This window comes from Dipodomys merriami, unplaced genomic scaffold (assembly GCF_024711535.1).
Source record: "Dipodomys merriami isolate MVZ:Mamm:240054 unplaced genomic scaffold, mDipMer1.0.p SCAF_8, whole genome shotgun sequence".
NCBI lineage: Eukaryota > Metazoa > Chordata > Mammalia > Rodentia > Heteromyidae > Dipodomys > Dipodomys merriami.
This window is the reverse complement of record NW_027206401.1, coordinates 16,314,147-16,341,902: the sequence shown is the minus strand read 5'-3', so window position 1 is coordinate 16,341,902 and position 27,756 is coordinate 16,314,147. Positions and strand designations below refer to the sequence as shown.

Sequence of the window (27,756 nt, the reverse complement as noted above, 5' to 3'; positions counted from 1 at the left end):
AGCCACCTTCGCTCCACATCCTCTGACTCAGACACTATTTGGAGAGAACACCTGTTTTAAATGGATCCGCAGGAAATGCCTATGGGGTCTTTTCATAACCTGACCCAGCATCTGGTTGGTTGAAATATGATCAGGATTTTTTTTTTTTTAAAGAAAAACTGCCGCCCACAAACCGATGCAACTTCAGTGTGACAACATTTACTGGAAGGTAGAGGGAATCCAGTTTATATTTTGTTTTCCTCCGGTTAAGCTCTGGGCGTTGTAGCGGATGGGTAGAATAAACAAAGCCCAAAGGCAGAATCCGTTTAACTGTATTTACATTCAGTCTCAGAACGATTTGTGTTTCAGCCGAGTGCAGGCACCTGGCGCTCCCGGCTTTCGCAGAGCTGTGTTTACCAGGCTCCTGTGGAGTGTTCCCACTCTGTGTTGTGTGATGCATTGATCATGCTCCTCGTGCTGCCTGCGTCCTCAAATCAGAATTTATCTGGAGCTTCAGGATCATCAACAGGGATCGGTCAACAGGAAAAAACAAGACAAAACATAACCGAAACAATGCGAGTCCCTGGAAGGCTGTGTACCCGGGCGGACACCTCCCCGGGCCCCGCGCGCCCCTGCGCGCCCCGTGCCCCTCCCCGGGCCAAAAGCAATTCCCGAAGAGCAGCAAGGCGGGTCCCCTCCTTGGACCCCGGGTCCCCTCTTCCTCTCCTGCCCGCCGACCTCCCTCGGGCCTGGCAGCTGTCACCAGCTCCGGTCCGGGATCCTGAGGCTCGAGGGCCGCCAGTCCCTTTCCGGGATGCCTAGGGGGCGCCCCCCGTTCGGGTCTCCCAGGGGTGTGTGTCGGGGGCGGGGAGGGGGAGGTGGTGGTGGTGGTGGTGGCCGGGCGAAGGCTGGAGCAGAATGACGGAGATGACGCAGGAGATGACGCCACGCCCCCGCCGGCCCCGGGCCGCGCAGGCAAGCCGCGCCCCGCCCGCGCAGGTCGCCCGCGCGCGTGCTCCAGGCCGCGCCGGACCCGCCGGGGCGCGCGCCGCAGCCCCCGCCCCGCCCCGCCCCGCCCCTCCGGCCCCGCCCCGTGCGGGTTCCCACGGCGCCCTCCGTCCCCCCCGCCCCCCCTCGTTGCTCCCCTGCGCCCGGCGCGCCCTTCTCCCGGCCCCGCCTGCCCAGGCCTTTGGTGAACATGGCGCTTGTCCCGTGCCAGGTGCTGCGGGTGGCCATCCTGCTGTCCTATTGCTCTATCCTGTGCAACTACAAGGCCATCGAAATGCCCTCGCATCAGACCTACGGAGGGAGCTGGAAATTCCTGACGTTCATTGATCTGGTAAGGCCGTCCCCTCCCCTTCCTTCCTCTATCCACCCACCCGGCACCGGGGGGGGGGGTGACTGCGTTTTGGGGGTGTGAGCACCTGTGCGCGTGCGCGCTGCCCGCGCTCAGCACCCTGTGCTCGGGTCTTCTGCTGTGAGCCAGCGTGTAGGCCTGGCTTTGGCACCTTCTGAGCCACCCACTGGTTACCTGCTAAATGGAGGTGGGGCAGAGCCCGGTGACAGGCCATTTGGAGTGGGGACACAGACCTGCCTCTCAGAGGGAAGGTTCTTCAGTTGCCAAAAAGCATCGGATGTCCTTGATCCTGAGTGGCCTTCTGACTCCTTTGCCCACCGGGTGTTTTCCAGAACACCTGTCATCCTATGAACGTGCAGCACCTAAAGGAAGCAGTATTGTCTAGTTGTCACTTGGAGCTTTGCCCAGATCCTCGGGCTAAGGGAGAGAAAGCACCCAATAAAGTTATTTTCTTTGCATCTGCGTTCTGCCCATTGTCGGTAATTTCTTTTCTTCTTTTTCCTAGAAATAGAGGGGAAGGTGGGGGGGGGGGGCGGGCAGAGATTTCCAAGGTGCATTCCAGAGTGATTGTCCCAATTCCCAAGTAAGTTTGCACAATTTGATAGCTGTAATTGGCAATGGTTAAAAAAGGGTGAAAGGTCACTAATATAAACAAAAGGTGACTTTTGTGTTGAAACATCACACACAAACCAGAAGATTATTAAACCTGGGCAGAGGGCTCAACAAAAGCAGTGAAGTTCCAAAGTTACAGTGAAGTTCTCAGAGAAAATGCACAATTCCTGATATGCTAGAACTGTCTGTCCAAGATTCTACTCCAGGTTAGCCAAGCTTGAAGGGTTATGGTCTTTGTGGACTCTCCATGTTACTGAAGAGAACTTGATTCCTATTTCAAGATCTCTTCAAAGACATCAAATGCTCACAGAAATACAGTCAGAACCTTTAGAAATACCATCTTACAGTGTGTAGTAGATGAGATACTTGGGAGAAGAATGTTAAGTTCTCCCTCAGTATTCTAAGCACAAGAAGACTGCCCTCGGGGGAACAGTGTTGCAAAGGTTTCAACTTTCAGATCTTCCAGTTCCAGCTCTTCTGAGACTCATTTGTCTCTGAACATGAGAGTTCCCTGCCAGTACTCTTCTATTCCTCCTATTCATCCCCACGAGGAGCACATGACAAGGCTCTGTGCTTGCGGTTTTCCACCTAGTCTTTAGCACACAGAAGCTAGGTGCCTGCAAGGGTTGACTGGCTTGTCAGTGAGAATTGACTTCACCAATTAAGTGATGAAGTAGTCATTTTGCATAGATTCAGTGTATGCTGGTATCTCATATCTGATATCGTTGAATGATACCATATCTGATATCATCCCGGATATGCTGGTAAATAGATATAGAAATCATTTATACTTTATACAGAGCACCAGAAATTGTGTCCCTTCTAAAAGTTAGAGATGCAAAGGTGCTATTTAAATATATGTGCCTAGATTTTTTTCCCACAATCCTTTCAGGAACTATCTGAACAAAAGTCCTTTTATATCCTTTTGTCTATTCTGTTTCCAAGTGAGGTCGCCGTGGAATGACTTGAGGATTGTCAAGTGACCCCTAGATTCTTTGGGCCCTGTTCTGTCATGGCCTTGTCTTAGATGATTGTAGCAGATGAGAGAGTAGAAATCAAAGATGTCTGTTGACCCAAGAAAGACGAGCACTTCTCATGTTGGCTTTACCTACTGTCTGTTAGAAAACAGGTTTCAGAAGAAATTATAACCTTTTGACATGAAGCAGTACTAGAGTTAGTTTGTAATGTAGTTTCAAATTTAGCATTAGATAATTGGACTTACCTACCTTACCTGACAGTGATTGCTACAATGCTGCTTTATTCCTACAATAGTATGTAGACCACCAGTTTAAGTTTCAAACTTTTACTTTGTTTTGTATTTATATCTGGGCCCTCTGTTTGTACAAGGACTTTAAGCTCACATTCAGATTTTTGACACTCTATGGCTCCTGATTGAAATTGAATAATTGTCTTCCACAGAGAGTTCTTATGAGAAGCACATCTGAAAAATATTTGTAAAAACACCAGTGCAAAGTGTGACTGTTTGTTTTATGGACGATTTAGAGTTCTTAGAGCTTAAGCCTCTCACAGCTGTTAAAACAACCAATCTGTCAGTCCTGTAGCATGCCAGGAAAAGAGCAGGCTCCTAAACCCTACCTTTACATTTTTTTGTACGTCTTTATTTTTTAAAGCACTGAGAAAGCTTTATTTTCAAGTGCTTCAGACAATTTTAGTGGTTCTCAGCTTATTGGAGCAAGTTTAGAGAAGGGTTTTAGCTTCTCCGGATTTTAATAAGAGGGCGTCTTTTCTGGCCAACTTGAATTGCAGAGTCAGGGAACCAGTCTTATGGCCACAGTTGGACTCTGTATTTTTTGGTGGCATCACTTTACTCCAGTAGGAGTCAGGAATCTCTGGCTCATATATCCTGGCACAGATGGGTCTCGTAGTTGTGGCCATTCCAGCCAGATTCATATCTCTCTTTGGGCATTAGAATCATTCCAGTTGACCCAGCTCATGGTCAATAGCTGAAATACACATTGTGGCTTTCAGTCATCTTATGTTGCTATTCTCCAAGGACTGTTTTCCCCCTTAATATGGAGAGACTGTAAGACCTAAACTGCTTTTGGAAACATTAGATGGAAAGAGAAACACTGGCTTGGTATGGTAGGCAGGATACAGGCTCTCAGAGGTGTGCACATCCTATGCCCACAGCTGATGGATGTGGTAGGTGACATAGCAAAATGGAATTAAGTCATTAATCAACAGATCTGAAGGTAAGAGATTATTCTGGAATATTCAGCTAGGCCCAGTATAATTACTAGAGATCCTAAAAGCAGAATGGAAAAGCAGGAAGAGACCCAAATCTGATCGAAGAAAACATGACTATGGACGAAAATGACAGATGGACATGGCTGGCTTTAAGACAGAGGAGAGGCCATGAGCGAAGGCATGTGGAAAGCACATAGAACCTGGAAACATCAAGGTATTTCAAAAAAAAAACAATGTCTTGCTGATACGTTTTATTGTTGTTGTTGTTTTTGTCAGTTGTGGGGCCTGAACTCTGGGCCTCGTCTCTGTCTCTCAGCTCTTCAGCTCAAGGTGAGCACTCTACCACTTAAACCACAGTGTCGCTTCCAGCTTTTTCTGCTTATGTGGTGCTGAGGAATCTAACTCAGGGCATCGTGCATGCAAGGCAAGCACTCTACCATTGAGCCACCTTCCCAGCCCCTGATACAGATTTTAATCCAGTGAAACTTGGACTTCTGACCTCCAGAATTGTAAAATAATAAACATACATTGTTTGAGCCACTGCATATATGGTAACTCATTATTGCTGCAATAGAAAACTAATACACTTGGCTTTAAAGCCTCTGACCTAGAAAAAAGTGCCAGTACCACACACAACAAACTAGCTAAATTACTTCATTTTAGTTTTAACCAAAGCTTCATCCATGAAACCATGTGGAGGCATACCTACGAATTACATAGGCAATGTGAGACTTTACAAAGACTGAGCACAACTGAGCACTGGAAATTCTAGGGCTTCTTCTTTGCCGTGAAGTATTTCAGAAACTATGACATAGCATACCAGGCTCAGGAAAGGAATACATTTTACTGGAATTTAGAAGAAAATAAAAATTACAGCAAATGGATATTGAAATCTTTCCTTAGTATCACAGCTGATGAATTCTCTTGAGAATGTTGATTTATTACCTATTAGTTACACAATTCTTCTTCAAATTGCCTTCTGCCCCCAAATAATAAAAGGAATCAAAATAAAGCCAGCATAGATTAAATACAAAAGGGCATTGTTTGTTGATGCTTCAAAGTAGCACTTAGAATAAAATAGGGGCTTAGAAAATGTTTGCAGTCACAGGAACATCCCCAAATCTCAGTGTAACCTAACATGAGCATTAGAATGTGGGCATCTTTGGGGGACCCTCCCTTGCCCAGCACACCAAGGCAATGTTTCCAATTCCATTTAATATCTCCAGAAGTTTCAAGCCCAAGACTTCTCAAAAAATCTTCAAATAACAAGACTTAAATAAAATACCCACTAGAATTTCATTTCATTGTGAATTGTAAGCTACCTAATAAGTTAGTGAGAATGCACTTGAAAAAATGTGAGCTTGTTAATTGTTATAACTAATTACATTAATAATGATACTGAATTTGAGGCTTTTGGAATTTTAAAGATGGAAGCAGGCATCTGTCTATGTCATTTGTGATGTAGCTTGTGTTACGAGAGTCTTCATTTCTTAGGGCATTCTTCCTAACTGTCTTTCCATTCATGCGCCGGCAGAATATAGGGGTTGAGACCCCGCCTACTCAGAGTGTGGACTGAGGCTGCCCACTCCCTCTGAATCATAATTTGTGTCACAATAGGTCACCAAGTGGTTCTTGTGCACCTGTTAGTGTGATTAGGGCTTCTGGGAACTGCATTGTGTCATTTCCTAATTCAATAGGAAATACTATATAGGGCCCAGCCTTGCATGCATTAATTCTGTCTACTTTCAAAACATATTCAAAGTGCTCTCACTGTGACATGATTAAGAATATGTAAAAATGTACCTTGACTAGAATTAGCTTATAAACATGTAAGTAAATATGTGGTATGTAATTGTATACAAATGTCTTAACCGAAATAGGTTGATTCAAGGGAGAGCTCAAATAGTGTGATTTCTTAGAAAGGCAAAGTCAAAGTTCAACAAAATAAACTTCAGGAAGGGGATGCTTGAAAGGGAGTGGGATGGAGTCCAGGGGAGAGGAGTAGATGAATGGGTGTACACAGTGTACATACTGGAGAATTAAGAAAAGTGAGGGAAGGAGTGGGAAGGCTGGGTGGGAATGTTGAAAGTACTGATCAAGAGGCAATGTATTGGGCTGGGAATGTGGCTGAGTGGTAGAGTGCTTGCCTAGCATACATGAAGCCCTAGGTTTGATTCCTTAGTACCACATAAACATAAAAGACGGGAAGTGGTACTCTGGCTCAAGTGGTGGAGTGCTAGCCTTGAGCAAAAGAGCCCAAAGGACAGTGCCCAGGCCTTGAGTTCAAGCCCCAAGACTGGAAAATAAAAAGATTCAGTGTATTTATAAACTGCTTTGTTAAATGGCAACTCCTTTGTACAATTGCTTAAAGATAATAATAAAAGAAGCTGAAATTTAAAAAAAATTATAGCTTGAAAATAAAAGAGAAAAACAGGTATCAGGCCCCAAAGATGGGCTAGTTATTACAATTAAGAAATAAATTTAGGTAGTCTCCAGAGCAGACAACAAACAACCCCACACTGGTAGACTAAAGGAAGTGTCACGATTTATCAGATAAAGACAGTTTCTTTCCAGACACTGACTTTTCAAGATTATCACTGATTATTATTATCTATAGGACATTGTGGAGTAGCATCGTAGATAACGCCTTTAACTTTTGTTGTTTTTAGCAAAAGTAAAGACATATTTGCATATTTCATGCATCTTAGGTTACGATTTTATAAAAAAAAAACCAAAGCAGAGTCTTGTATTTTGGCTAGGCAATGGAATTTTTTCTTTTTGGAAGTTTAAGGTAAGGCAATCTATATTCTTGGTTGTTGTTATCTAAATCCAACTTGCCACAGGAGGGTAAGAAAACTACAGGGGAGCAGAATAAAGTAGGACCCCTGTGGACCATTCAGGCTGTTCTAAGAGCTGGAAATGGTCAAGCTTACCTGCATGATCTTTCTCTTCCTCCTCTTGTTCCTCCTCTTCTTTTTTGCTTTGGGATGTGAGAAATTTTGACATTTAGAAAAATGTGAAAGAAGTGAATTAAGCTGTCTAAATCTCCTAAATTTTACATCTGAGTCTTCTATTTACTTACATGCTTATGATAAGATACCTTTCCGAGTATAGTTCTTGGCTTAAATAGGGAAGGACATTTTAAGAAGAGATTCCACATGTCACTTATGTATCTTACAGCCCACCACAACTACAGAGTGCTATGTGAAGGCCACTAGGTCAGTGACTACTCAGAGAACAAAATTAAGTGGGTTTTTGGTTCATTTTTTATTTTATTTATCACATACATTTATATATTTTGGAGGTACGGAGGATTGGATTCAGGTCCTCACACTTGCTAGGCTCTACAACTTGAGTTATCCCTCCACTCTCTTTTTGTGTTGACTGTTTTCCAGGTGAGGGCTTTCAGTATGCCTGGGCTGAGATCCTCTTGGTGCTTCTTCATATCACTGAGAATGACAAGCACATATTACTGCATCCGCATCCTGCCCTTGCTTGACTGACATACAGTCTTGTCAACTTTTATTCCTAGGCTAGCCTGGAACCATGATTTTCCCATTTCCGCTTCCCCTGTAGTTAATATTATAGGCTTGAGCCACTGGGCCTGGCTTATTTTTTTATTTTAGGCATACAAAAGTAGATACATTTTTTTTCCTATAGGAGTCTTAGACTTGACTCCCAAATGTACATATAATGTTGATTCCTACGCAGGAGGAAGGATTTGGAGAATGATTCTTTGCATAGATGCCTCTTTACTTCCTTGGCCAGTGTCTTTCGGATGAGACATAAAGCAGAAGGTGGGTTTGCCACACTGGGGGAGCTAGTTGTCATATTTCCACTGTCCCCTCTCAGACTTGCAGCTGCTATTGACATTGCAGACAGTCAGCTGACTGCTGGTTGAAGTCACTTCTTTGCCCAACCGGGCACCAATCCTCCATGTCTGGTATAATAGTAAAATCCGTAACTGCTTTTGAGGGTTTTTGCCTGATTCACTGTGTTCCCCTGAAATGTCACATGGTTCTGTGGAAGCGTGAACAATACTTCAGTTTTCCACTCTGGATCAGAATGTTTCTGTAATCCAAGCGTGCTTGGAAACAATCCTGCTGCCTAGAATTACATAATAACATAGCCTCTACTCTTACTCTGTGGTGAGGCAGTTAAAGGGCTCCTACAGTTCCTCCTGCACCTGCAGGTAGTCCTGTCCCTGTGCAGTGAGCTCATTCATTTGCTCTACCCTGTTCCTTGTGGACCTGAACAGGATACACACTGGAACCCTGGATTTCTAAGAAGTCAGGCAATACTTTTCCATGTTATCTTTAGTTAGCCTTTAAGATTGTGTCAGCACATTAGTGCTTCAAGATGCACTCATTTTGGATTGCTATACACACATGGAAACATATAGCGTCAACTACAGATGTACATTTGTGTCAGAAAAATTATATATTTTATAACACACATTTTTTTTTGTCAGTCATGGGGCCTGAACTCTGGGCATGGGCACTGTCCCTCAGCTCTTCAGCTCAAGGCTAGCACTCTACCACTTGAGCCACAGCACCACTTCCAGCTTTTTCTGCTTATGTGGTGCTGAGGAATCAAACCCAGGGCCTCATGCATGCAAGGCAAGCATTCTACTACTGAGCCACCTTCCTTCCCACCTTCCTATAACACACATTTTAAAATTGCAGATATCACCAAAATGTTTGAGTGATAAAGTTCTTCCCATTTGTGTGAATAATTTGATGTTGTCATTATTATTTACTTTAGTCATTTTGGTTATCTCATTGTGGTTATACTTTGCATTTCTCAACTGCTAAAGGACATATTTAATTACTCCCTAAATTCTCTTTAGTGAGATAAACAATACTATTTTCTTAAATTTTACTTTTTTGTTACTTACTATTAGCATATACTGATATATTTGATTTGAGCATATTAATCTATACTTTATGATTTTGCTAAATTCATTTATCAGTTCTAGGCGCTTTGTTATACATGTAAAGTTTTTTTATATACCCCAAAATTCCATCTGTTAATCTGAGACAATTTTTGTTTTTGACGGTTATGGGGCTTGAACTCTGGGCTTGGGCACTGTCCCTCAGCTCTTCAGCTCAAGGTGAGTGCTCTACCATTTGAGCCGCAGTACCACTTCTGGTCTTCTAGTGTTATTTGAGATAAGAGTCTCATGGACTTCCCTGCCCAGGATGGCTTTGAACCGCAATCCTCAGTTCTCAGCCTCCAGAGCAGCTAGGATTACAGGTATGAGCTACCAGCACCCAGCTTGAGACAATTTTGTTTTCCTTTCCAGGCAGTGTGGCATTTATTTCTTTTTTATGTTTTATTGCATGGGCTAAAACTTCTAGTATATTATTAAATACATGAGATGACAGCAAATAATCCCATCTTCTTCGTTTCTTAGGGTAAAAAAAATAATATTTTGCAATAATAAATATATATATGAAACTTGAACAGGAAAAAATGTCAGGGACAAAATACATATATATAAACATATGCCTAAATACTATATATACATATATATCTATAATTATATCAACATAACTCAAATGGATTTTCTGACAACTTATAGAGGAGTCTTATTTTTAAAAATCTAGCGTGATAATCTCTGTCTTTTAATGATATATTAAACTACATATATTTAGTAAATTTAATAATGTAATTCTTCAAATGGTTGGATTTTGGTTACTTTTTTTTTTTTTTTCCGGTCATGGGGCCTGAACTCTGGGCCTGGGCGCTGTCCCTCAGCTCTTCAGCTCAAGGCTAACGCTCTACCACTTGAGCCACAGCGCCACTTCTGGCTTTTTTCTTTTTGCTTATGTGGTGCTGAGGAATCGAACCCAGGGCCTCAGGCATGCAAGTCAAGCGCTCTACCACTGAGCCTTCTTCCCAGTCCCTTGGTTACATTTTATTATTTGTTTTCTATTTGCTAGCTTTCTGATTTTCTCAGTTGCTAATGTCTTCATTTAGATTATTTAAATATTTTTATTACTCTATTCATTTAAATTTAGCTATTGGCTATTCCTATGTGTTATTATTTTATTTAGTTATTTGTTTAGTTGCTTGTTTTGGTGCTGTGGATCAAACCTAGGGCCTTGTGCATGCTAAGTATACACTGTCGCTGAGCTGTACCCCTAGTCTTGTACATCACTGTAAAGATTACCATATATACAACTTGCTCTGTATAATTTAATAAAAGTAACTAGTTTAGTATTAAAAGTAAATCATGGAAGCCCTTTTACTTTTACCCTGCCTATTACACTGGTTGTATTTATTGCATTTATATAACCTGACAATCCCTTAGCCAATTATAACTTTCATTACTAACCATAAAATTCTTGAGCCGATTGAGTTGTACAGTCTATTTTCCCAGATATTACCGGTTTTTCAGTTTTGCCTTCAGTCCTTATGTCCTCATTTCCCCCTTGTATAATCCTGATGACTGATTTCCACATTTCATTAAAAGAAGAGATCTGCTGGCAGCAGATTCTCTTCCTTTTCCCTCAGCAGAGAGTATTTTTTTTCTACTTTCATTTCTGAAGGATAAATTTTGCAGGATGTAGCATCATTGGTTAATAGTTCTTCTTTGAAAATCTTGTGCCACCGTCATCTGGGCTCTATAATTTCTGAGGAGTAATCTGTAGTCTTCAAACCATTGCTTCCTTGAATGTAATACATTGTTTTTCTGTGGTTACCTTTAGGATTTTTCTCATTTTTTATTTTGGCTACTTTGCTTAGGCTATGTCTGGTTATAGTTTTATGAGTGTATCCTTCTTGAGTCTATGGTCTATGTCTTTCACTCAGTTTGGAAAGGTTTCAGCTGTTGCCTTTCCAAACGCTGTTGCAATAGCTTTTTCTCTTGTCTGTTCTTCTGGGGCTCCAATAGTAAGAATGTCAGGCATATTGATTTTTATTCTACAGGTTGTTGTGGATTTGGTCAGTTTATTTCTAGTTCTATTTTTATTTTTTTCAATAATTTTTTATTGTTATTTACTTATTTGTTACCTATTTAAGGATTATTTTTTATTTGCTCATCTTTTATAATTTCTATTGATATATCTTCAGCGCTACCAGATCTTTCCTCTGTTGTCTCCATCTTTTTCCTGAATCCATCCTTTGTTTTGTTAAATTTGGGTATTGTATGTTTCATTGTATATCCATCCAGTGCCTTTTTACAGTTCCTGTTTTCTAGCGATGCATTTCTATCATTCCTTTCAGTAGTGTTCACCTTACAACAATCATTGAAGAATTATCCTAAAATCTTTACCTAATAACTTTAATATTGCACCATCTTAAAGGTTGCATCTGCTAATTTTTATAATATAGGTCTGATTTTTTGTTCTTTGCATTTCATGTTCTTTTGGTTTATACCCTAAGCACTTTTTAATAGTATTATACAGAGAGATTTTGTGTCCTCTAAAAAAAACCTTATGGAGAGTGTTGATTTTTTTTTTAATCAGTCAGTAAGACCAGCTAGTTTCAGATCCTTTCTGTCTCATGAGGAATCTGTTATCAGAAATCTCAAAGATTTTTCTCTGCCTTTTGGGTCTGAATGGAGCAGGCACCATTCAGAGGATTTGGAGGTAAGAGCATGGTTTATGTGGTATTTCCATTGTTGCTGTGTTTGCTCTGCTTTAGGTCCATTTTGTTCATGCCTAAGTCTCAAGTTAGCTCCATCATAAGGGCCATATATCCGTGCTGTTCATCTTTTTCTCGTGCTCTCCAGTCTGCAGCTCTCCCTTTCCTTGGATCGCCTTGCCAGGTGCATGGAGTTTACTAAGACTTTTAGCCTGTCATGCTGTCGACAGAACTATGTGTGCCTTCAGAGTAAGACAGAAAGAAAAGAAAGGATACCAACCTTTGTCCTGTAGAGCATTCTTCCTTTCACTTCTGGTTCCCCTCCCCCACACGGGAGGATTTTGATACCCAGAAGAAGGGGGGAAATGGGAGAAAGGAGGATTCACAATTTCTACTACAAAGAAGCTTTTTTAAAAAAGTTAATTTAGTTTTATTGTAAGGGTGTTATACAGAGGGGTTACAGTTATGTAAGTAATGAGTACATTTCTTGTTGAACATTGTTACCTCCTTCCTTGTTTTCTCCCACTTTCTCTACCTTCTCCATCGCCTCATTCCCCCCTCCCCAAGTTGTAAAGTTCATTGCCAACATAGTGTCTTATGAGTATGTGTCCTCTGGCTGGTGAGAGGCTTCTTCTGGAATTTCTGTGTCAGTATAAGAATCAGATGCCCTCTGGTTACATCTGGAGAACAAGAAGAATGAATCCTCCAAACACACCCTGAAGGACTTGATTAATTTTCACTTTGCTTCACATTTCACCTGCTATTGTGTCCAAAGTCTTCTAGGAGTTGCTTTTGTATCAGCTCAGAGTTTTTAATGGACAGCTGGGATTATAGATGACCAGTTACTCATTTGAACTGGCACAGCAATATCAGCACGTGTGTGTGTGTGTGTATGTGTGTGTGTGTATGCGTGTGTGTACTGGGACTTGAATTTAGGGATTGCATTCTTGCTAGGCTTTTTCACTCAAGTGTGGCTTTCTATGACTAGAGCTGTACTTCCACACCTGACTTTTTTTTTTTTCTAGTTAATTGGATTTAAGAGTCTCTAGGAATTTATTTGAATCTCAATCCTCAAATCTCAGCATCATTTTTTTTTTCTTTTGGGCTTTAGATTTTTTTTGTAAAGGTGATATACAGAGGGGTTATAGTTGCAAAGATAAGGTGATGAATACATTTCTTGTCGAACAGTTAACACTGTTAACTGTTACCCTCTCCTTCATTTTCTCCCACTTTCCCTCCCCACCAACTCTCCTCCCTCCAAGTTGGAAAGTTCATTTCCAACATAGTGTCTAGTTAGTATTGCTGTTACATTGGTTCACCCTTTGTCCTTGGTCTCACCATTTTGTTATTCTCCTTCCCTTCCCCCAGTCAGATACACATATAGACAAGACTCAGGGTACCAAAATAAACAACAGTGACAACAGGGGATAAACCAAAGGGAAAAAAAAGAAAAAAGAAAGAACTTCACACAGTACATTAAAGAACAAAAAACAAACAAACAAACCAAAAAACCCCCAAACATCTCTTGTTTCTATATCTTGGAGTTCATTGCTAGGATTACAGGCATAATCTTACAATTGGCTGGTATATGTTTATGTTTTGTTTTGTTTATTATTATTGTGCCAGCACTGGGGCTTGGACTCAGAACTTTTTCACTGAAGGCTAGAGCTATACGACTTGAGCCACAGCTCTACTAGGGCCTTTTGGTAGTTATTTGTAGATAAGAGTCTCATGAACTCTTGCCTAGACTGGCTTCAAACTGCAGTCTTTAGAGTTCAGCCACCTGAGTAGCTATGAATACAAATGTGAGCCACCAGCACCCAGATGTACATGACTTTAATACCTATTTTTTAAGCTTACAATATTTTATACATGTTTTTCTATATCATTATACATTCTTCTACAACGTCATTTTTCATGACTGCATGCTCTACCATGTGTTAATTTCTGTTGATTATCTTAGTGAATAGCTAAATCTTGACACACATCTGTGGTTATTTACTTGGGATGCATTCTCAGAGGTAGGTTGCAACACTAAAGTCTTTAAGACAATGACTTTTTTTGTGTGGCAGCACTGAGGTTTGAACTCAGGGTCTTCCTTGTACCTGCCCGGAAGGTCTTCACTACTGAACAATGCTCTTTACTACCTGTTCTTTTTTTTTAATAGGGTTTTACTTCCTGCCAAGATGCATGCCTGAACCACGACCTGCCTCTTTTAGTCTTTTTAAGTGGGGAAACACACACTCAGCATCTCTTGGTTGATGTAGAATCTTGTGGCTATTCTGCCTGGGCTGGCCTAGAACCTCTATCTTCTAAATCTCAATCTCAGCCTTCCATATAGCTGGGATGACAGATGTGCATCACTACACCCAGCCCGTTATCAGTTAAAAAGGGATCTCACAAACTTGTCTGCCCCAAATGGTCTCAAACCACAATTCTTTCATCCTCCGCTTCTCAAGTTACTTAGGATGACAGGCACAAGCCCATGGCCCCGGCTCAATCTCTCTCTCTCTCTCTCTCTCTCTCTCTCTCTCTCTCTCTCTCTCTCTCTCTCTCTCTCTCTCTCTCTCTTTCTCTCTCTCTCTTTCTCTCTCTCTCTCTCTCTCTCTCTCTCTCTCTCTCAAATTAGTTCTCTGGCCTTGGAACATTGGAGTACTGATTTTTCTGTACTCCTGTTAACACAATGGAATACATAATAGAATAATGCCAGTAATCACTCAGGGTGCTTAAATCTCACAATTTCCTGTAGAGAAATTGTCTAGATTAACTGACAGTCTTTCACCACATATCTCATAAATGTAAGTGACTAGCTGTCTTTGACTGTGTTTATGAAGCTCTATGGTATTAGGTACATTGCGATTGGGCTCATAAATCCTTGAGCCAAGCATAAATCTTCATGTGCTTAGAGCATGCTAATTAGTATCAGGTCGACAAGGCCCAACAGAGCAGAAGGCCTTCTGTACAGGAACTGTGGGTCTACTTCTGCATTCCATTCACCTTGCATTAAAATTGCACTTAGCTCAGTCATGAGTGATTTATTGGCTCCAACTTGAAAAGTTGGCCTTTCAACATTATGAATTTAAGGAAAGCATTTTTGCTGTAACACGACACATCCCTTTCCTTGTAATATACTTAACATGTCCTTGCCTTTTTTGTTTTTTTCTTTTTAAACTTTTTTTTTTTTGTCTGACATGGGGCTTGAACTCTGGGTCTGGGCACAGTCCCTCAGTTCTTCAGCTCAAGGCAAGCACTCTACCACTTGAGCCACAGTGCCACTTCCAGTTTTCTGGTGGTTTATTGGAGATAAGAGTTTAGTGGACTTTCCTACAAGGGCTAGCTTTGAACTGCGATCCTCAGTCTCAGCCTCCTGAATAACTAGGATTACAGGTGTGAGGCACCTGTGCCTGGCTAACTTTTTTTTTTAATATGAGGTCTTACTCTGTCAACAGGGTGGCATCATACTCATGATCCTCCTGCCTCAGCCTTCCACGTACTTGGACTATGCACATGAACCACCATGCTTGGTCTCCTTGCTACTTAAAAACACACACACACACAAACACACACACACACACACACACACGCACACACACACACAGAGTAAAAATCCAGTCTGATGCCAGTGGCTCATGCCTGTAATCTTAGCTACCCAGGAGGCTGAGATCTGAGGATCATGGTTCAAAGCCAGCCCAAGCAGAAAATAAATTAACCACTCAAAAACTAGAAGTGGAACTGTGGTTCAAAGTGGTTTATAAAACACTAGCCTTGAGCAAAATAGCAAAATAGAGACACTGCCCAGGCCCTGAGTTCAAGCCCCACAATCAACAACAACAAAAGTAAAAAAAAAAAAGTCCATATAGAAGGGGAACACAGCCTTTTCTAAAATATTCTGACCTATTCTATGCCAGAGAGATTACTTCTGTATCAGCACAGGTCCAGGCAGGAAAAACAGATGTCATATGTAAAGTTTACCGAAGGAACTGTTTATATGTATAGGCAAGGTGTGGAGATTATTCCACACATCACAGAATGTGTGTGCAATAAACTGAGAATTGATTCGTGCTTCTAGGTCTGCAGTAATGATCCATGGTACTCGTCTGGTATGCACGGTCCTGACAAGGATAAGTGAGCAAAAGAAAGACTCCCAATTTCTCTGCATTCTCTGTCCAGTCTGCTCCTCATTGCTTCAGTGCAGAAGAAATCAGATGGTTGAAAAAAACTTCTCTGTGCAGTGCTTATTGGTCTACCAGGAATACAGGACAAAGAGCCAAATTAAGACTTGCTAACCTAAGTGTGTTCAGAAGTCTTTGGCTTACTTGCACCTAATTGTCTATGACAAGGGACCATGTCTGTTTCCAGTATGTATTTATATCTGAATACATAAAATGATCATAATTAACGTGGTTTCTTAGCAAAATATGCTACCCATTTACTGTAGAATTATGTATCAGTCTCTCCCACTGTATATCTGGCTGTAGTGTATGATATGTGGGTGCTTGGGCTCAGGACTCAGATTGAGTTTCAATCTCAGTGCGTCACTTACCAACTGTGACTCTGGGCAAATTTATTATCTGTAAGGCCAAATGTTTCTGTTTTATTGGTTTTATAAAGTAATAATAAGTACCTACCACAGAGTCCTTGTGAGGATGAAATATAGTAATAAACATATCAGAACCAATTTCTGTTTGTTACTCAAGGCCATCATGATGTGGCCTACTTAGATTGATTAGAATTTCCCCCAAGTGACTTCAGGCCCAAATGCATGCCATTCCCATAAGGTCTAGATTATAAAGAAAAGGAGATTATGTTTCCAGGAGAATGTCAGATGAAATCTTCCTGGCTTTTTCTTGGAGTGTGGCTTGCTCCATTATTTTATCGTAGGAGAATTTCTCCAATAAATTCTGCTGTACAAGAAAATTTAGACCCTCCCATCTGTCCCCATCACTCACTTTTTCATTTTATTTCCCCCCTTAGCAGTTTATATTGTGGAGACTAACTTGATGCTTCATGCTCTAGACCCTATAATGACTATATTCCTTTTTATTTCTACTCTTTTTCTCTCTTGATTGATTTGCCTACCCTTGCCTGCAACTGAGCAATTGAGCACAATTAAAGAATGCCACAGAAGCCTGCAGTTTGGAGTGGCTTGATATTCAGGACTGATGATATGAGGGCATCCTCAGTGCTGCTCAACAATGTACAATTACTAGATTTTTTTCTAACCAGTTTTCTTTCCTGTTTTCACAGAGCCTCATCTGCCTATTTTGCTCAGTCCTCTTATCTTCTATAACCTTTCCTTCATCCTGTCATTCATGTCCCTCTCTCACCCAGAGAGTAATCCTTGCATTGGCTAAAGAGCTAAGAATAACATTGGTGTTTATTGCAGAGAGAAAACAAAAGCAGTCGGAGGAAATTCTATCACTGTCAAATTGCTCACCCTGTCTTTACCTGAAGCTACTTCACTTTGCCTGCTATTAGGATGGATGACGATGGCTGGGTCATCTCTTCATTGAACACTGGACCCACAGCCTCTTGCCTACTTGAGCATTCAGTGACTCAGTTGTCTCTTTTCCCCTCCTGCATTACACGACTTTCCATTTCAACAGCCTCATTTCCATCCACATACACACATACAGGATGCCATCTGTTGTCTTAAACACAACAAAACAAATAAAAATTAGTCTTTGTCTCAAATCACCATCATCTTACTGCTCCCCCCCTTTTCTCTGGGTTCATTTTCAGTGGAACTACTTGGAAGGAGTCTTTGTTTCTGGTTTTCGCTTCCTCTTCCCCTATTCTGTTAAATGCATCCCATTCCACTGAAAGAGCTCTAATGAAGGCTGCCACTCACTATGTCCACATACTGGTCAGCTCTGAGCTCATCATTTAACTTCTGTTCTCAGGAACATTTGGTCCAATTGGTCATTTTCCCTTTCTTGAAACCCTTCTAAAATTTGATCTCTGAAAAAACAATGCTGGTTTGGCTGCCCTCTGATCACTCTGTTTCCTGTTTCTCATTAGTCTTTGTTGCTTCTTCATCTTCCTCTTCTTCACCCCCTTGTTGAAGTAAGTCCCTGCTAGACCCTCTTCTCTTTCTAGTCTTTTACTACCCTGGGAGGGGTTACTTCACATCCTAACTTTAAATCCACTCCACTAATGACTGTACTTGTCACTGAAGTGTTGAACCCTCATTGCTCCTGATTTCCATGTTCCTATACCCTACTGCTTCTTTTCAAACATATTCAAAATGATTCTTAATTTCACCTTACACAACTCCTCATCTCTTCTTCATCATCTAAGAAATTCCACCACCATCTACTGCATTGTGCAACCCCAGGGTACATAATTCTTAGGGATCAATAGCATTTTTATTAGTATCCTCTATATATTTTTCCCAAAGTCTCTTATTTTTTATTTATTTGACTAGCACTGTATCAGCAACTGTATCTAACTCTTAAAATTTTAATATATTGAAAGTAGAGGTGTGGTTCAAGTGGTAGCAATCCAGCTTTGAGTAAAAATGCCAAGTGAGGAGCTGGGAAGGTGCTCAGTGGTAGAGTATTTGCCTTGCATGCATGAGGCCCTGGGTTCAATTCCTCAGAACCACATATGCAGAAAAAGCCAGAAGTGGTGCTGTGGCTCAAGTGGTAGAGCGTTAGCCTTGAGCTGAAGAGCTGAGGGACAGTGCCCAGGCCCAGAGTTCAGGCCCCACCACCACCACCAACAACAACAAAAAGCCAAGTGAGAGGATAAGGCCCTGAGTTCAAGCTACACACACACACACACACACACACACACACACACACACACACACACACACACACACACACACACACACTTCAATTTGTGCAGACAAGGACACACACACACACACACACTTCAATTTGTGCAGACAAGGTGCATAAGCCTATAATCCTAGCTAATTAGGAGTAGGGATTGCAGGATCATTGTTTGCCCAAAAATTGAAGAGATTTTATCTCAACCCGTGGCTGCACAGAGTGGCAAGTCCCCATTATCTCAGCTGTTGGGGAAGCACAATGGCTGGGAGCAATGATGGGGGGGGGGGGAAGCCCAAAGGAGGAGGATGAAAGCTGAAAGCTGAGTTGGCCTGGGCATAAAGTGAGACCCTACCTCAAAAATAACCAGTGCAAAAGGGAATGGACTCAAGTGGTATCACACCTGCTCAGCCAGCATAAGGCCCTGAGTTCAATCTCCCCCTAAAATATTTTGATTCAGTTGAGCAGTATAGTATTACTCGTTATATTATGATAATGTACTTTAAAAGAAGCCAACGTTAGATCTTGCTGAAATTTCAGTGAAGAGTTGTTGAGGAACAGCAGCCACATACTATTATTATTATTTCTTCTTCCTCTTCCTCCTCCTCTTCCTCCTCCTCCTCTTTCTCTTCCTCCTTCTCCTTCTTCTTCTTCCTCCTCCTCCTCTGTTTCTCCTCCTCCTCCTCCTCTCCCCTCCTGCTCCTGTTTTATATAGGGGTTACAATTCCGTAAGTCAGGCTGTGAGTATAATACTTTTTGGTCAATGTCACCCCTTCCTTCATTATCCCCCAATTTCCCTCTCCCACACCTGCCTTCACATTACATACTTCATTTTTTACATACTGTACATTGAATATAATCATTGTATCCTTTCTCCTTCTATTCCTGATTCACCAAAAGAAGTGCATTTTAAAACTTATATATAGTAATAATGGAGTTCAAACTCAGGAGCTTATACTTGTTAGACTGGAATGATATAAACAGCGACATGCATCCAGTTATATTTTTCACTGGTTCTTTTTAGGATAAGACCTTTTTGACCTAGGTGTGTGTCTAAGGCCCTGGTCATCTACTCCAGACTTCCTGTCATGGCTGAGATTACAGGTGCATATCATTACATCCATCTTCCCTTTGTGTAGAAAGATTCTCATGAACTTTTTCACCCAGGCTAGCTAGGCATCCCAACTTTCAGCCTTCTGTATAGCTTGGGATAACACACCTGTGCCTACCTATTATGGACTTGGAAGGAGTTAGGCGAACTTCTCTGCCTGGGCGGGCCTTGAACTGTGATTCTCCTATTTTCAGCCTCCTAAATTGCTAGGATTAGAGTATAAGCCAGCTGACATTTGTTTTTGACTGAAAGTGGTTTGTATTAGCAGCTCCTTTTATTTGCTGCTCTTACTGTAGAAACCCTCATAAGCTTTCATCCAGATAACAGTACTTTCAAAGGTGTTTCTAATAATGTAGGTACTTTTTCTATGTAAACTAGCTTAGATGCTCCACTCCAGAGATTATACAATATTCTCAGTAAGAGAGTTTTTTTCAAAAGTTGATCGAGGAAAGAAATGATAAAGATAGAATCATCTTGGTATGTGTATGCTATTAAAACAGTTAGAAAATTAATTTTATAGCTACTGTTGTTTTCGTGTTAGGCTCTTTGCCCAATCGATACTTTCCCCTTTCCCCTAGAAGTTGCTAGCATGCTGAGTTTTTCTCTTTGATAAATAGTATGTACTCCTAAAGAACAATATTGTGTTGATTAGTTTTGCTTGATTAGGGCCTCCATAAAAATGAAAGCTTTCTCTATCCAAACAAATAGCGTGCTTCAGCAGGGTCAAGTTGACAGTACAATGGACCATTGTGATGTTGTTTACATGCTTGTGTTTTTTTTTATTGCTTTCACTTACTATGTAATTTGGACTTGCATCTGATTAGACAATTAGGAACTGGAAGGAAGATATGTACATTTTACTGTCTCAGTGACAGAGTAATTTATTAGGAGCATATACTTGCGGAATGTCAGCTGCTTTGTTATTTGGGAAGCCCCATGACAAACCTCAGGGTGAGCATCCATGGCAGGCCTGTGGCCAGCCATTTAAGAAAACTCAACCATGCTTGAATTCCATTCCAGGACAGTTTGGTTTGTTTGCCAGTAACGTCATGCTGATTTTAACACATATTTACCTTCTCTGTGGCTTCAGTCAGCATTGAGGAAACTCCTGCCACCTGCAGATAAAACCCACAGGTCCCAGTGCCAGCCACCACCCACAGAGCAATGCTGTCCCTTTTGTCCTTTGCATGGTGGTGGACTTGCTATTCTCACTGACAGTTGCATCTCTGAGCCACAGGCCTTGTGCTCTTTGCTTCTGAGAAAACTTAGTGGAGCTCATTTACCTACATTGCTTACTTAGATTTCAGAGAGGTTGGAAACTTGTTCTCATTAAAGGTGATATAAATATATACATATATGCACACACACACACACACACATATATATGCACACACGTGTATATACTATGCAGGTACTGGGCTTGAAAGTGGGGCCTGGTACTGTTGCTTTGGTTTTTTGCTTATGGCTGCTGCTCTACTACTTGAGCCACATCTCTACTTATGGATTTTAATTGGAACTAGGAGTCTCACAGATTTGTTAGATTAGGGTGTCTTTGAACCACAATCCTCCTATCTCAACTTCCTGAGTAATTTGGATTATGAGCATGAGCACCTGAAGCCTGGCTTAAAATGTTTTGTTTTGTTTTGGTTTTACTATTTTGTCTAAGTGTGAGTTAGACAGAAAATACTGGCAGTTAGTTATATAAAGAGAATAGGAAAGAAATTTCCTGACATTTAGGTGTAACTTGGATTTACAAAATGAAAGAAGCATTCAATTACCTTAGGAAATAAGAGAAGTCAATATTAGGAAATTGTGTTAATGAAGGCTTCCTAATTTTAAATGACTTCATGGCCGACCATATCTGTCTTTATGTATTTGAAAAGGGAAGCAATATACTCAGATCTTCCCTGGAAGATTTTTTTTTTTTTTTGGATCCGGTCCGGTCGTGGGGCCTGAGCTCTGGGCCTGGGTGCTGTCCCTCAGCTCTTCAGCTCAAGGCTAGCGTTCTACTACTTGAGCCACAGCGCCACTTCCAGCTTTTTTCTTTTTGCTTATGTGGTGCTGAGGAATTGAACCCAGGGCCTCATGCATGCAAGGCAAGCGCTCTACCACTGAGCCACCTTCCCAGCCCCCCTGGAAGATTTTATAAGAACCTAAGAGAAAGAAGAGAATAATTTGGTTGCACTTCAAGTTTATTCTCTTCTATAATTCATTTAAGCTCAGGACTATAATATTTCCAAACTTGATTTTTGTAATAGTCAGCCATCTTTTGCTGTGACAGAGTCTGAGAATATTGTGTTGACTGTGTTTAGAAAGAGGGACAAGTTATTTGAGCTCACAGTTCAGAGATTTCACTTCTAAATACTTTCTGCATACCTATCATGTGACACTATTGTCGATTATGGTTTGGCAATGTCTAGAAACACGTAGCCTGTGTCTGCAAAAATGTTACAATTTAAAGGGGATGTTGTACCTCACCATTGAGAATCACCAGGGAAGTATGATGAGAGGTGTTCAAGATATGGCAGCTGATGAAACCCAGCCCCACAAATCATTGTTGGATTCTCAAGTTAATAATTGTTAACCAAATTAATCCAAGGCACACATGGTGCATTTTGAGTATGTGTGCGTGTGTGTGTGCATGCACGCATGGGCACGCTCATGCATGCGTGTGCATGCGCATGTGCACCCATGCACACGCATATCCTGCGGTTGCCCTGGTGAAGTACTCAGCTGTATTTAGAAGTACACTGTGCTAGCTCACCGAGGTCATTTTTAGCATTGACAGTGTAGATTTGATAAATATAGAAGTTTTCTAAGTGTGTTACCAAGTGTCCTTCTTCCTCGTAGGTCTACCCTACCTTGCTCACCGAAGAGGTTTAGTTCTTGGCCATAAGTTTTAGTGGTAACTCAGTAAAAAGTATTTGTCTCATCAAAATAGTTTGCCTTCCTTTTCTGCTCTAAGTGGAAGGAATTAGCAATGATCTCAATAGCTTTTGGTGCTGCTGCTGCTGCTGAATGTGGTGTGGTGATGGAAATTTTTGGAGGTTTGACTCACCCAGGGAGGTCTCCTTCTCAAGTCAATGCGGAGGCAAGGGCTGCTTCCAGTAGGCTTCCCAATAGGTTTCAGAGACTTCACTGCCTGACTCGTGTCTTCTGAAGAACTTAGAGTTTTGCAGCTGATCCTTTTGTAGAAACAGAAATGGTACTAAAATTACACACAGCAACATTGGAAAGGTACGTTGCATGCAGCTTATTATATAACGTCCTTTGCCCTGTGCCCCCAGTCTCATCACGGGGTAAGGGAAGGACAATGGCCTCTTTTAATCCTGACCTTGTTGGAGTGGCAAGATTCTTTTCTCCACCAGAGCCTCTTTTCTCAGCCCGAGACTCCATCCCTTCAGAAGGATAGTGGTCCTTTATCTTGGCTGAGTTTGTCTGATGCTTGGTTTGCTAAAGGCTTCTTAGCGTTCCCAGAGGTGAGCTCTTTTGCGTTGCGTCCAGTGCTGAGTGAAAGGAAATATAGACACAGTGGAATGGTTCTACTGTGTTGAGGCTGGAGAGCTAGGAGACTGGAATTAAGTGCCAGAAGTGGGTTTGTCTATCCTGGGAAGGAAATAGCATGTAACTAATATAGCTTGCTTGGCACAGGCAGAATTCTCAGTGTGCCTCTCAGCTCACTGCCACAGTTAGTTCCAAGCTTGTATCACATTTTTGTACAAAAGGAGGGCATCATGATCCACACCAGTGTGTTCAGGCAAGGGTACCACAGGCGTGAGTGGAGATAAAGCAGAAGACCAAAAAGAATGTGTGGAAGCTGGGTGCCAGGGGCTCATATCTGTAATCCTAGCTACTCAGGAGGCTGAGATCTGAGGACTGTGGTTTGAAACCAGCCCAGGAAGGAAAGTCCATAAACTCTTATGTCCAGTTAGCCATAAGTGGAGCTGTGTCTCTACCCCCAGCCTTAAACAAAAAAGCTAAGGGACAGAGCTCATCCTCTGAAGTCAAGCCCAGGCACCTGCACCAAAGATATAAAAAATAAAAAAGATATAAAAAAATTAAAATTAAACTATGGTACAGGAGCCGGGACAATGTGGAGGCAGCTACAAGGGGAAGGACCTGCGTAGAACTCAGGGTTGGGGGGGCAGTTGGGGTCCTCAGGACGAGCCCAGGAGGGGTGAACAGATATCGTATAGGCCTTTGGAGAATAACCCATGAGGAAGTTCAGAAATCTGTTGTATATTATAATTAAATATCACTCACAACCTTAAGCTAAAATAACTAGGGGTCTGATCATCAGAATGCTTTTTCCACACTGACTATAAACACTCTAAAATGTAGGTTCTGTGGAGAAGGAAGTATCCGGTGATATCAGTATTTCTCCTACAGCAAGCATAGTCTGCCCGCTGAGTCAGTGATAGGATGAAGGGGACAATTTTGTGGAGGGGGAGTTCTTGGCTTTGCGAGTGAAATGCAAGGCAGGGTCCTTTCCTTCCCCAGGTTGGAAAAGAGAATTTATCTCTGGGCCTCCAAGGGCTAAAGTTGAGAGGAACAGGGGACTGGTTTTGGAAACAGATGGTTGGACTACAGGCTGTAGCTTTGCTACAAGGAGATGCAAAGTCTAGTGAATGTGGAGTTTGGATGCCTGTCTTTGCCCTGCCCTCATTCCTTTTGTGTTGTTAGGAACTGAGCTGTCTTTCTGAAATTCCCAAGTTGACGTTTTGACTCCCGGGACCACAGGCTGTGAGCTTATTTGGACATAGGGCTCATAGCTGATGTGAGTAGTGTTAGTGTGGATGGCGTTACGTAAAGCAACGTCAGCCCCAAATCCAATCGGACTGGTGTCCCTGTAAAAGGGGAAGTATGGAGAGAGACATGGCTTCCAGGAGAGCACCATGTGGCGATGGAGGCAGAGGCTTGCAGTGTAGCTACAATCCAAGCAAACTTCCAGCGGACAGGAAGGGGTGGCTGGGAAGAAGGCTGAGATGAACTCTCCTCACAGCCCATCCTATAGAAACGTTCATCTGAGATTTTTAGCCTCCCAAAATGGAGACAGTAACTTCTGGGATTTGGTTATTGTTTCCCTAACAGACAAACAATGTGATCGTCTCTATTTCTCCTCTTTTGCTTCCAATTCACTCTACCTTCATTGAGGTGAGGAATTTTATCCTGGTCATTCCCAGATCCTCATCACAAAGAACAGCCGTAGCATATTTATGGGGCCTTCACAAATATTTACTGAGTGAGAAAACTATATTTGTTGATTTCTACTTATAAATACTTGACTGTCTCCCAATAAGGAAAGCATATCTATGGTTCTCCTAATTCTGATATTCATTCTAGATCTCACCTGGGTGCTGGGTTTGATTTAGTATGGCTTCCCTTGTGCCTTCATTCATTTGAACTGCTGTAGCAAAAAGCCTGAGCAGAGTAGTTTATAATAAGAGAGATTTATTAGATTTATTTTCTACAGTTCTGGATCACTGTCCTGGCAGATTTGGTATCTGGTGAGGCCCTGCTTCCTAGTCACAAATGGCCATCTTTTTGCTTTGTCTTCACTTACTGGAGGAGAAGAAGGATCTCCTGCCAGAGTCTCTTACACAGATACTCAGAGTACTTATTTGGATTCTACCTTTACAAAGACCCACCTCTAAATACCTTAACACTAGACATTGGGTTGTAACTTAAGAATTTTGAGGGGACACAAACATTCAGATCATAGCACCTTGATTAATTTTTCTTTTCCCTAGATCCTAGCAGTATTTAGTAAAATGTTAATAATGTTCATAGTATCTACAGAAAAGCGAAATTTGTATACCATCATTCCAGGGAAGTCTTTGCTTAAAATCTTCAGTAGTATCAAGCATTTGGTTAAGATTCGGGGGGTTAAGGAAAGCAGTTCTTTTTAAACTGATGAGTAAATAAAGTCAAGGATTAATTTTAATATAAAAATGCTTACTCATTATAGAGAGATACCTTGAGTAAATAAAAATATAAGTGGACAATTTAGACTTAGCAAACTATTAGCTTATTCAATACATGAGTGCAAACTACTGCCCAGGTCATAGAAATTAATTGTCTAAAATTATAATAGTTTGTGAATGAAAATGTGGATATTTACAAGTAAACCAGAAAACTTCCTTTATAAATACAAGCAACATACCAGCCTTGTTGGTGCACATCTGTAATCTCAGCACTTAGGAAGATGGGACAGTTAGGAATCATGGGTGTGAAGCTATCCTGGGCTATGTGGGAAATTCACAATCAGACCCTGTGTCATAAAACCAAAATAAAAATAAATAAGTAAATGCTAGCAATAAAAATATGCCAAATGGCTAGATCTGAAGAGCTCAGCTTTTTTTTTTTTTTTTTGGTTAAATTTGAGTTGTAACTTGTGTACCAAGAAATAGAGAAGTAAGGGATTGGAAACAAAGAGCAGGTGAAATCACATAGACAGCCCAAGGGACAAAGAGAGAAGGTTCTGGGTCAATGATAGAAAGGATTTATTTTGTGGTAGTTTTCTGAGCCCATATGATAGAAGTCATTTCTGAGCGCTTGGAAATCAATTAAGATACCCTGATATCTCATGATACTGTGGGAACATTGTTAACTTCATCTGTCTTTTTGTGTGTTCTAATTTCTGTGGTTCATGTGTAGGTTGTGTTTTATCTGATGTAGGGAAACAGAATGAATGTTTCCATTAAATCACTGGTTATTTACATACCTGATAGAACATGCAATAAATGTCTATCAAAAATAACAGACGTTCCTTTTTTGGAACTCCTGTTATTTGAACTCGAGTTTCATGTTTGGCTCAATTAGATTTAGGGAAGTGGCTGTGCAGAAGCTTTGATATGGGAACACATGTTGCAATTGTGGTGTGGCAACAAATGTTTCCTAAGAAAGTGAAGATTGTGCGCCAGGGGCAGAGGAGATACTGCTACAGAGCCCTGTCTCTGTGCTTGCTTCCTGCAGAAACATTCTGCCAGGAAGTGTGGATTCCAGTCAATGGACTCAAGTCTATTTCAAAGCACATTTCAGATTTTTCTCTCCTATATATGGGAAAAAAAAAGATTTTAAAATAATTTCTTGTCACCCAGCATAAAGAAAAGTTGCTCAGTTTAAGACAATCTCTCAAGAAACCTAAAAACCAAGTGAAAAAAAAACTCAGGCAGGAAATACCTTCTTCCTATAGGTTTCAGAGGTTTCTGTATCTGTTTAAGAGAGAGAGAGAGAGAGAGAGAGAGAGAGAGAGAGAGAGAGAGAGAGAGAGAGAGAGAACGAAAGAATGAATGAAAGAAAGAAAAAATGAACGAAAGAGAGAGAGAGGAGAGGAGAGGTGGGGGGCTGGCTTTTTTTTTTTTTGGGTCCGGTCGTGGGGCCTGAATTCTGAGCCTGGGCACTATCCCTCAGCTCTTCAGCTCAAGGCTAGCACTCTACCACTTGAGCCACAGCTCCACTTCCGGCTTTTTTTCTTTTTGCTTATGTGGTGCTGGGGAATCGAACCCAGGGCCTCATGCATGCAAGGCAAGCGCTCTACCACTGAACCACCTTCCCAGCCCGGGGGCCTGCTTTTCCTTCTTGCCATCTAACCTGTTTCTAGGAATGAAACACAGAAGGTCAATTTGTAGCTCAGAAAATTCTCACTTAACAACTTCAGCTGGGATGAGGCCCAGAATCTGGCTCTGGTGTATAAAATTACACTTTTAACTGTAGGTGAGGATATTAGCACTGCCTCTGCTCTTGTATATGTGGATGCACACAGGTGTTCAACTTCCTAAGGTAGTTAGTGTTAGAAATACCTTTAAAATGTGTGCGGCTTATCAGTGTAGGGTATCATGACTCTCCATACTCAACTGCTTATAACTATTTTATACTTGTACTATTGATTGATTCATTTATATAAAAACATAGCAGACATCCTGGAAAGAGCTTATCCTATGGAAAAGCTCACCAAGCTTTTTGCAAAGGGAATATACCACTCGACTTGCACCCCAGAAGCTGCATGGTGTCCCCTCGGGGATATTAGTCAGACTCACGGGGCGCAAATCCTATCCAGTTCATGAGCTCCATAGGAATGACATTATGTACTGTGTTTTTCTTCAGTTGCCTGTACCCAATAT

The 27,756-nt window shown here is 41.5% G+C and overlaps 1 protein-coding gene across 3 annotated transcripts in view; it reads left to right on the top strand.

Annotated features, from left to right (window-relative positions):
- The first annotated feature begins 897 nt into the window (after positions 1-897).
- The window catches only part of Aig1 (androgen induced 1), a 216,818-nt gene continuing 189,959 nt past the window's right edge, over positions 898-27,756 (top strand). The window contains exons 1-2 of one of the 3 annotated variants that reach the window (XM_070011003.1): positions 898-978; positions 1,199-1,318. In XM_070011003.1, the coding sequence (XP_069867104.1) occupies positions 898-978; positions 1,199-1,318 (201 nt within the window). Of the gene's footprint in view, positions 979-1,114; positions 1,319-27,756 lie in introns of those variants that run through there. The other 2 variants (XM_070011004.1, XM_070011005.1) reach the window with 2 other exon arrangements.